Consider the following 10,233-nt stretch of genomic DNA (forward strand, 5'->3'; position numbering starts at 1 on the left):
AGGTAGAGCTAAGAACCCTGTCACGAAACACTCTCATTATTCCATACTCAACCCCTTTAGGACGTTGAGAGCTATGACCCAATCCTGAACCCTGTCCTTAATAGAGAAGTAAAGAAGACTGGAGGACGTGTTCTTATAACACTCGGAGATCAGGAGATTGACTTGTCACCTTCTTTCACCATTTTCCTTTCAACGAGGGATCCTTCTGTTGAATTCCCACCTGATCTTTGCTCTAGAGTCACTTTTGTTAATTTCACCGTCACAAGGAGCAGTCTACAGAGCCAATGCCTTAATAGAGTAATAACAATTGTTATTTATTTTATTATTATTATTATTTTAATTTTTATTTGCCTTCTCTCTTTCCTAGGTTCTTAAATCCGAGAGACCAGATGTTGATGAGAAGAGATCCGACCTACTTAAGCTTCAAGGTACAATCCTCATTATTATTCATCAATAATTAATCATCATTTATTAATAATTATATAATTTGATTAATTAATTATTCATTAGGTGAGTTCCTCCTTCGTTTGCGTCACCTTGAGAAGAGTCTCCTCACTGCACTCAATGAGGTCAAAGGTCGTATCCTAGACGACAACAGGTACCCCTAATTCTAATAATAGTAACGACACATCTAAATATAGTAATAACTATTACATGACGTAATCATTAATGTGTCTATTTTTAGAATCATTACTGAGCTTGAGACGCTCAAGAAAGAGGCTGCAGAAGTTCAGAGGAAGATGGAGGAGACTGATACTGTAATGGCCGAAGTAGACACAGTCTCTCAGCAATACCTGCCTCTCTCCACCTCCTGCTCTGCCATGTACTTCACTCTGGAGTCACTCAATCAGGTAATTGAAATCATGTGACTGTCACGTGATTTAGTGGTGCTTTATTTTGATGGTCTTGCTTGAAAATACATTAGGCCAGCTTTTAATTGGCAAATTTGTCCATGCATGTATTACTAAACATTTCAATATTGAAAATTTTGATTGCAAAATGCCAAAATAAATTTGAAATACTATTATCTTAATTTGCTTGTTTTCTTATAGTGTAATTACTCATTCCTATTTCTATTTTTCTTTCTTTTATTTTAGGTTCATTTCTTGTACCAGTATTCCTTGCAGTTCTTCCTGGACATATTTCAAAATGTCCTGACAGTCAATCCTAACCTAAAGGGGCAGTCTGACTATGCTAAGAGGCTTAGGATCATCACTCAGGATTTATTCCAGGTACCTGCTTATTTTTATACCATTGCCTTTTAAATTTTTGGAGGTCTCACTCTATGGGTGTGCTACTAAATATCAACCTCTACATTTTACATATATTTGTACATAGCCATGTACTGTATATATTTTTACATACGTTGATATTATATTCAGTATTAGTTATTGATCTGTAGCTCTGTTCATTTCACATGTACATGTACATTCTCTCTCCCTTCTTTAGATGGTGTACACTCGTGTTGCTAGAGGCATGCTACATGATGATAGAATAGTCCTTGCTCTGTTACTGTGTAGGATACAGCTTAAGGAGAGATCAGAGTAAGACATTGATTCCTATGTACATATCCTTCTGTATCTTATACTAGCATATGAACATGTATATGTGTGCATAGTTGACATCTTTTTGTTCGTTTTAATTTTCTGTATCTTCAATCTTTTATCACTAGTTATATTTAGAACTTAGCGTCACTATTATAATTTCTCTCTCTCTCTCTCTCCTCTAGTGAAAGTGATTACAATACCGAGTTTGATTGCTTCCTACGAGGTAAGGACTCATTACGTATCGACTCCTCAGTCCCAGAGATGAAGGGACTCACTAAAGACCAGGTTCTGTCAATGCATCATCTCTCGAAGCAGCTGAGAGCCTTTGAGAACCTTCCGTACCATGTATCAGGGAATGACGTGAGCTGAAGAAATAATAAATGCTAATGTTCATTTTTTTTTTCTTATTTTTATGAATAATTTAGGATTTTATTTCATGGCTCAATAGTGTTTCACCTGAAGACAATGTCCCTGTGTGCTGGGATGATGAATTACCATTGAGTGAGTTATTAATAGATAGTGGTAGTTATTAATAGTTATTAATAGTTATTAATAGTGATTAATGGTTAGTGGTAGTTATTAATGATTAATAAAATTATGGCAATTTAATTATTATTTACTTCTCTTTCTCCTCCTCAGCTCCTGTTGGTAAATGCTTCTATCAGTTGTTGGTCATACAAACCTTCAGGCCAGATCGTCTTCTTGCTATGGGAAACAATTTTGTAGCCACAGTGATGGGCAAAAACTTTATGTCAGCTGCAGAACAAGAGCTGGACCTTGCTAAAATTGTTAACGATGAGGTGTGTCTGATAGTTAATTAATAATAGTTAATTAGCTGATTATTAATTGCTAGGTTAAGAGTAATACTCCAGTGCTATTGTGCTCAGTTCCTGGCTACGATGCTAGCGGTCGTGTTGATGATTTATCAGCATCACAGAACAAGCAGTGTACATCAATTGCTATTGGATCTGCTGAAGGATTTAATCTTGCAGAGAAAGCCATCTCATCAGCTTCAAAGACTGGAAGGTAGGGGAATTTAGTAATAACAATAATACTTATTTATTATTGTTATAAATATTGTATTATAATAATACTTATTTATTTAATATTATAAATTATATTATTATTATTATTATTTCTATTTTCAAGATGGGTCTTGTTAAAGAATGTTCATTTGGCTGCCCAGTGGTTAGTATCATTAGAGAAGAAGCTTCATTCTCTCTCACCTCATGCCAACTTCCGTCTCTTCCTAACAATGGAGATTAATCCTAAGGTATGCCACGCCTTTTTACACAGTCTTAACCACGCCCATATCTTGACCATGCCCACTTTAGATCCCGGTTAATCTTTTGAGAACCTCGCAGATCCTGACATTTGAGCCTCCGCCCGGAATCAAGGCCAACCTGATCCGAACCTTTGCTACAGTACCAGTCACTAGAATGTGCAGGGAGCCACACGAAAGGGCCCGACTTTATTTCTTACTGGCATGGCTACACGCCATATTACAAGAAAGGTTGAGATATGCTCCTCTTGGTTGGACGAAAAAGTCAGTGTGTTAATGGGTGTGGTTTGTTTATTGGCCCCACCCCTAGGTACGAGTTTAACGAGTCTGATTTGAGGATGGCATGCGATACTCTGGACACCTGGTTGGATACTGTGGCCCAAGGGAGGACTAACTTGCCACCTGATAAGATACCCTGGAGTGCTTTCCGTACTCTTCTCTCTCAGTGTATTTATGGCGGACGTATCGATAATGATTTTGATCAGGTAAATGCATATGCATGTTCTTATGTTGTGTAGAAAGTTTGAACTGATTCCGATCAAATTTAGATTTTTTTATGAATTTTTTAAAGTTGCTCAAAAATTGGGTCAAAGTCCCTGTACTATATAGTACAGGGACTTTGACCCAATTTTGCCAAAAATGTCAAGTAGAGAATTCTCAATTTTTATAACATTTTCTGATACATATACCTGTTCTTATGTTGTGTAGAAAGTTTGAGCTAATTCTGATGAAATTTGGATTTTTAATGAATTTTTAAAGTTGCTCAAAAATTGGGTCAAAGTCCCTGTACTATAGTACAGGGGCATCGACCAATTTTTGCCAAAAATGTCAAGTAGAGAATTCTCAATTTTACAACATTTTCTGATACATATACATGTTCTTATGTTGTGTAGAAAGTTTGAGCTGAGTCCAATCGAATTTGGATTTTTTACGAATTTTTAAAGTTGCTCAAAAATTGGGTCAAAGTCCCTGTACTATAGTACTGGGGCGTCGGCCAAATTTTGCCAAAAATGTTAAGTAGAGAATTCTCAATTTTTATAACATTTTCTGATACATATACAAGTTCTTATGTTGTGTAGAAAGTTTGAGCTGATTCCAATCAAATTTAATTTTTTTACGAATTTTTAAAGTTGCTCAAAAATTGAGTCAAAGTCCCTGTACTATAGTACAGGGGCGTCGACCAATTTTTGCCAAAAATGTCAATTAGAGAATTCTCAATTTTACAACATTTTCTGATACATATACATGTTCTTATGTTGTGTAGAAAGTTTGAGCTGAGTCCAATCGAATTTGGATTTTTTACGAATTTTTAAAGTTGCTCAAAAATTGGGTCAAAGTCCTTGTACTATAGTACAGGGGCGTCGGCCAATTTTTGCCAAAAATGTCAAGTAGAGAATTCTCAATTTTTATAATGTTTTCTGATACATATACATGTTCTTATGTTGTGTAGAAAGTTTTAGCTGATTCCATTCAAATTTAGATTTTTTACGAATTTTTAAAGTTGCTCAAAAGTTGGGTCAAAGTCCCTGTACTATAGTACAGGGGCGTCGGCCAATTTTTGCCAAAAATGTCAAGTAGAGAATTCTCAATTTTTATAATGTTTTCTGATACATATACATGTTCTTATGTTGTGTAGAAAGTTTTAGCTGATTCCATTCAAATTTAGATTTTTTACGAATTTTTAAAGTTGCTCAAAAATTGGGTCAAAGTCCCTGTACTATAGTACAGGGGCGTCGGCCAATTTTTGCCAAAAATGTCAAGTAGAGAATTCTCAATTTTTATAACATTTTCTGATACATATACATGTTCTTATGTTGTGTAGAAAGTTTTAGCTGATTCCATTCAAATTTAGATTTTTTACGAATTTTTAAAGTTGCTCAAAAATTGGGTCAAAGTCCCTGTACTATAGTACAGGGGCGTCGGCCAATTTTTGCCAAAAATGTCAAGTAGAGAATTCTCAATTTTTATAACATTTTCTGATACATATACATGTTCTTATGTTGTGTAGAAAGTTTTAGCTGATTCCGTTCAAATTTAGTTTTTTTACGAATTTTTTAAGTTGCTCAAAAATTGGGTCAAAGTCCCTGTACTATATAGTACATGGTTTCGGACCAAATTTCGCCAAATTTGAAAAGTAGCAGATTCTCCATTTTTATAATTTTTCTTGATGCATATACATGTTCTTATGTTGTGTAGAACGTTTGAGCTGATTCCGATCGAAATTGGATTTTTTATGATTTTTTAAAGTTGCACAAAAATATTTTTACCAAAAACGGCCCCGAGATTTTCATTATATTTTAATATGTCCCTTCTTCTTTTTATTCAGAGGTTACTTAATTCATTTGTGAGTCGCCTCTTCAGTGTCAAAAGCTTTGAAGTTGATTTCCCTCTCGTCTCTAACGTTGATGGAATCCGCAACGTTCCCATCCCCGAAGGCATAAGGTGAGACCACGCCCGCCAATTAACCACACCCACAAGAGCAATGATGAGATCGCAGGGGTCCGGATCCTGCCGGAATGAGGGCAGGCAAAACTGCCGACTTGGCAGTTGGTGACATTTGCTATATCTGAGCTCTTAACATTAATATTTAATTTCTAAATAATTATTTAATTTTATGATTTAACGTTTTATTTTTTTAAAAGACGTGAGCAGTTCCTGCAATGGATAGAGAACCTCCCAGTTCACCAGACTCCATCTTGGCTTGGTCTACCTAACAATGCCGAAGTTGTTCTTTTAACTACAAAAGGATCAGCCCTGACTGCTAAACTACTTAAAATGCAGTCGCTAAGTGATGATGATGACTTCCTTTCTTCAGTTGGTACCACAATAACGTAAGAAATAAAAATAAAATAATTTTTTTTGCGGCTTAAAGTTACAGCTGGTCTTGCATTAGTGTCCAGTTGTCGTTCCCGTCGCAGAGACCAATAATTATTAATTAATTAATGTGTCTTCTATCCAGTGACATGTGCCATTGAATGATGTTACTGGACGCTTGGACACACACACGTCACATGACTATCACATGATCTATTATTATTGATTATTAATTAATTATCAAATGACCTCTCATTGATTGATTCCTCCTTTACTTTCACACAGTGAGAACTTGTCCAAGAAGAGTGATGGTCGCCCAGCATGGATGAGAACCCTACACGTTACTGCTCTTGACTGGTTAAAGATCATACCTCAATCTTTGAACGTTTTACGAAGAACAGCTGATAACATCAAGGATCCTCTGTTTAGGTTCTTCGAGAGGGAGATCACGAGCGGTTCTAAGCTACTGGCGACTGTGAGGAACGATTTGATGAATGTTGTTGAGGTTTGCGAGACCAAAAGAAAACAGACCAATTACCTTCGTACGCTGATTAGTGATTTAGCCAAAGGTAAGAAAGAGGGAAGGAAGTTGATTAATACTGTAGCATGATTGATGCATGAATTGAAAATTCCCCATCTCTTGTGAGGTTGATTATGACAAATTGCAATTGTAGAAATTTCCCCAGCCATGAATTATGCATTAACATTGTACTACCTTTATGCTTGTATTTTATAGGGACTTTTGTTTTGTAACTTATTTCAGTATAAGATGTAGACTAATCTGTTTTGTTTTTCTATTCTTCACAATGTTATTGTACATATCCAATATTTGTTTGTGTTTAAACTTCACTGTCAATTTACATGTATACATGCTTTTACAATGCATGTACATATGAAAATGACATATTTGACGTCAGTTAAGTACATGTACATGTAAAAATAATGTGTAGTAACATTATCTCCCTCCTACTCCATTTCTTTAGGTATCATTCCAAGAAGTTGGTCTATATACATTGTTCCACCCGGTCTCACTGTATTGCAATGGGTCGTTGATTTCAGTGAGAGAGTCAAGCAGCTTCAATCAATATCGAATCAAGTCCTTAACGAAGGATCTCACGTTTTAAAAGTAATGATAAAAAGAAATGAGATGATTTCACTATTCTTGCTTTATTAGTCTTATTACTATTAAATATTAGTAGTAGTACAATTCCAGCTACTTATTCCTTTTCTGGTTTTTTGTTTGCATGTACATAGTTATAGTAGTTTGTTTCATGTTATCCGTACAAGCGGTAAACTGGCAGCTGCTATCCGCCTCTACTTTGTAGTATACATACATCGCTTGCCAAATTGAACAAATTTATACATTATATATAATCTTTGTTGCTTATTGACCTGTGAAAATTGTAACTACGTGTCTTTCACTTCTCTCTCTCCTCTCTCTCTCTCTCTCTCTCTCCCCCCCCTCTCTCTCCCTCTCTCTTTCTCCCTCTCTCTCTCTCCCCCCTCTCTCTCTCTCTCCCTCCCTCCCTCTCTCTCCTATTCTCACAGTCTGTTAATGTCTGGTTGGGTGGTCTGTTTACTCCTGAGGCCTACATCACGGCCACAAGACAATTTGTAGCTCAAGCTAACTCCTGGTCACTTGAAGAACTATTCCTTGAAGTACTGGTAGATTTTAAGGTATAAAATACATACATGTACATACACAACTAAACTCATACATTTGTGTTGTGTGTATACATTCATTTCACATATTCTATTGTGCTTCTTTACTTTATAAAGTAGAAATTAAAAATAGTTTTTTCTTCTGATAGTGCCTGTATTGTCATGAGGATAACACCACTATCTTCACTATGAATTTATAATCATATTATTACCAAACATAGCATTTCCACAGAGTTTACATTTGGCACTATTACACTTCGTTTTCCCATATTATTTGTATCGTTGTTATGTCACGTTCATGTTTGTCCAATCTCTATAGGGTCAATTGGATGACTGTAGTTTTGGTGTCACTGGATTGAGGCTACAAGGAGCTAAATGTACCGCCAATAGGCTGTCACTAACTGCCACCATCGTCAATGAACTTCCTCTCACTTGTCTGAAGTGGGTTAGAGTGAATCCTTCTGAAGCATACAAGAAATCACTAGGAAAGGTATATAGGAAGAGGGAGAGAGATGAAAGATTGTCCTGTAGTGACTTTATCTGTGGCTGGCCTTGTTTATTCGCCATTATATGCCATTACATATATATTTTATACATATGGGTTTAAGTAGAAGAGTGAAGTGTACAAGAAATTACTAGTAAAGGTCTAGAGAGCTTACAAAAAGGATGAGAATGTATTTGTAGATGCCGTTAGATATGCATATGGGTTTAAGTGTATGATAGTAGAAGGGTCTATGGTTAGTAAACATAGAGTGTTTATATGGTATGTTGTGTGTGTGTTTTTATGATAATAATCTGTTAGTGTTTATCCCTTCAATGGAAAAGATCATAATCTCCTTCCCTAATAAGTGCATATACCTTCACTTAAAGTTCAAACACTATCTGTCCCTTAGGAGTAACAAGTGATATATTAGAGTCTATTTTTTAATGTTTTTTTAGGTTGTTTTGCCCGTTTATTTGAACCAAACTCGTTCTGTCTTGCTCTTTACCCTTTCCTTTGATGCCGATGGAGTTTCCGCTGACGGGGACCACGCCTATTATGAGAGAGGTGTGGCCATTTTGAGCTCTCCACTTTAATAGCAAAACCAAGTAGTGAACTTTGAACTTTAACAATTTAGTAGTAGTGGTAGTATAAAGCTGTAGTATTTGTAGGTAGGATGGTTTGTTTACAATCATCTGATAGCTCTAGTGATATTAGGTTTAGTTTGATTGCTTTATTCTTTTACAAAAATAAAATTCAAAAAATTTCCACTCGATAAGACGCTTGCTACTACTATTATCATTATTATTATTGTGTGTTATTTTGTAGCGATTACAATACAAGATGCAAATTATTTCGCAGTTTTCTTAACAAACTATATGTATACTGTCTAGCTGTCTTCTCAAGGCAAATCTGCTAGTGATTTCTTGGGTGCTACACCTTTTGGTCTCTCCTTTTCTTTCTTCATCTCTTCAAACTTTAGGATCCTAAAATAGCAACATTTGTATTTGGTACTGAAGTATGAGAGTATGAGTATCGGACTTACAGCTTCAGTATGCTGTTCTTTTTTCCAAGCATCATCGTTAGGAAGTCGGGATAGTTGATGGTGCCTGTGTAGTGCATGTGGGTGTAAACATGTACATATTGATGGTAGCATGTTAGAATATGTTCCAGACATCTGTTTTTACTCGATATACTTCAATGGCTTACCACTTCCTCTCCTTTCCCCTCAGTTTACCTTTTTTAGTTGTGTCTACTTCTTGGATCATCTTCTTCAGCTCCAGGTGCGTCTTGGCCTGACCTAGTTTCTCCATCATTCGTTTGAGCTCCATGATATCTGAGAGAGAGAGAGACAAAGAAATAAATACATTTTTGCTGTCTTAGTTCTCACCTATGTCTCCAGAGTGGTCTTCATCAAACTCCATAAATTGTTCTAAAATTTTAAAGCTAGATAATAAAAAATTATCCATTCTCTTTTAATGTTACTTTTGTATTTGTCCAGCCTCTCTGCTAGTGGGCTTTCTGTATCTTCGTCATCATCATAATTCCTGCTTGTGATGAAGCTCTGTGATATTTTAATGCAAGCTCTCTTCTATCATTGTTTTACCTGGTTGACGGCGTCCAAGTCTTCCTCTTGCTGTCTCTTCAGAGCACCGAATGCCTTACCGCCTGTATAAATACACTACATTACAGGTAAGCTGTTCACTTTCTTTACCTTGATGATTCGCCATACCGTAGCTAGTGCTGCTGAAAATTGCTGCGAGCAGGAGGTGTGGCTGAGTTATGACACGCCCAATATTGGGGTGGAGCTAGCTTCCTGCAAAATGCATCATGTATGCAGTGTATGAAAAATATTAACAGTTCTGTCCTGTGCATGAAGTTCTTAACATTAATATTTCTATAAGATTTGTTGCAAAAAAATTAAAGGATTAACATAGATCTACAAAATAATATATTGTCATTAAAAGAATAACAACTAAAAAGCCAAGCATTATCATATTTAGATTTTAGTTTTCTTCGTCAAGATCTGCCAGGAGCCCAAAAGGATTTGCAGTGCTAACTGGTGTAGATCTGCTGTAGGTCTTTTTTGCTGCTGCTGCAGGTTGCTTATGCTTCTCCTTGCTTGCTTTATGAGATGAGCTACCCCTAGAAACCTCTCTAGGGCTGCATATTGATAACAGCTCCTTACAGAGTCTTGCCATATCTGGAAATTTAGTCAGCGTCTCTTCTTTGATGACATCAAAATCTGCTTCTTTCATGCAAGCATAATATAAGCATAGTCTACCGTTAAATAAAAGAGCTGGAGAAGTGAATTCAAGTGGTCGTTTAAGGACATCATTCAGTTTCATGGCCTCATAATACACACATTGCCACATTGAGAAAGAGTGGAGGCTGTCAAGCTGGCGTTTGGTCCAAGGACCATCAATTTGAAAACGAGAATGACTAGC

The 10,233-nt window shown here is 36.2% G+C and overlaps 3 protein-coding genes across 4 annotated transcripts in view; 1 reads left to right on the forward strand and 2 right to left on the reverse strand.

Annotated features, from left to right (window-relative positions):
- The window catches only part of LOC100636330 (cytoplasmic dynein 1 heavy chain 1-like), a 13,444-nt gene extending 4,894 nt beyond the window's left edge, over positions 1–8,550 (forward strand). Inside the window, exons 6-25 of one of the 2 annotated variants that reach the window (XM_019997873.1) lie at positions 61–297; positions 368–428; positions 511–598; positions 686–851; positions 1,098–1,232; positions 1,450–1,544; positions 1,730–1,907; positions 1,973–2,048; positions 2,187–2,347; positions 2,401–2,573; positions 2,697–2,820; positions 2,882–3,093; positions 3,140–3,314; positions 5,156–5,271; positions 5,472–5,660; positions 5,929–6,212; positions 6,627–6,769; positions 7,192–7,320; positions 7,625–7,795; positions 8,245–8,550. In XM_019997873.1, the coding sequence (XP_019853432.1) occupies positions 61–297; positions 368–428; positions 511–598; positions 686–851; positions 1,098–1,232; positions 1,450–1,544; positions 1,730–1,907; positions 1,973–2,048; positions 2,187–2,347; positions 2,401–2,573; positions 2,697–2,820; positions 2,882–3,093; positions 3,140–3,314; positions 5,156–5,271; positions 5,472–5,660; positions 5,929–6,212; positions 6,627–6,769; positions 7,192–7,320; positions 7,625–7,795; positions 8,245–8,382 (3,051 nt within the window). In that variant the 3' untranslated portion in view covers positions 8,383–8,550. The remainder of the gene's footprint in view (positions 1–60; positions 298–367; positions 429–510; positions 599–685; positions 852–1,097; positions 1,233–1,449; positions 1,545–1,729; positions 1,908–1,972; positions 2,049–2,186; positions 2,348–2,400; positions 2,574–2,696; positions 2,821–2,881; positions 3,094–3,139; positions 3,315–5,155; positions 5,272–5,471; positions 5,661–5,928; positions 6,213–6,626; positions 6,770–7,191; positions 7,321–7,624; positions 7,796–8,244) is intronic. The other variant, XM_019997872.1, reaches the window with a different exon arrangement.
- LOC100635694 (allograft inflammatory factor 1-like) lies at positions 8,505–9,589 on the reverse strand. The gene is made up of 7 exons (XM_003387365.3): positions 9,501–9,589; positions 9,393–9,454; positions 9,272–9,350; positions 9,177–9,218; positions 9,024–9,122; positions 8,832–8,895; positions 8,505–8,772 (listed from the first exon to the last, which is right to left on the reverse strand). Exons 1-7 carry the CDS (start codon positions 9,514–9,516, stop codon positions 8,688–8,690), a joined length of 447 nt encoding a protein of 148 aa, XP_003387413.1. The 5' UTR covers positions 9,517–9,589; the 3' UTR covers positions 8,505–8,687.
- A 203-nt stretch (positions 9,590–9,792) lies between these two features.
- LOC105313152 (protein asteroid homolog 1-like) overlaps positions 9,793–10,233 on the reverse strand; it is a 1,960-nt gene continuing 1,519 nt past the window's right edge. The window contains exon 2 of the mRNA XM_019997864.1: positions 9,793–10,085. Coding sequence (XP_019853423.1) covers positions 9,793–10,085 — 293 coding nt within the window. The remainder of the gene's footprint in view (positions 10,086–10,233) is intronic.

Source organism: Amphimedon queenslandica, unplaced genomic scaffold, assembly GCF_000090795.2.
Source record: "Amphimedon queenslandica unplaced genomic scaffold, v1.1 AMPQUscaffold_13349, whole genome shotgun sequence".
NCBI lineage: Eukaryota > Metazoa > Porifera > Demospongiae > Haplosclerida > Niphatidae > Amphimedon > Amphimedon queenslandica.

Excerpts from the sequence above, each read along its gene's own strand:
- LOC100635694 (XM_003387365.3), bottom strand. Across the intron at positions 9,351-9,392 it reads ACTTGGACGCCGTCAACCAG|AGCTTCATCACAAGCAGGAA; the intron begins GTAAAACAATGA and ends AAAATATCACAG. Across the intron at positions 9,123-9,176 it reads AGACCACTCTGGAGACATAG|ATATCATGGAGCTCAAACGA; the intron begins GTGAGAACTAAG and ends TCTCTCTCTCAG.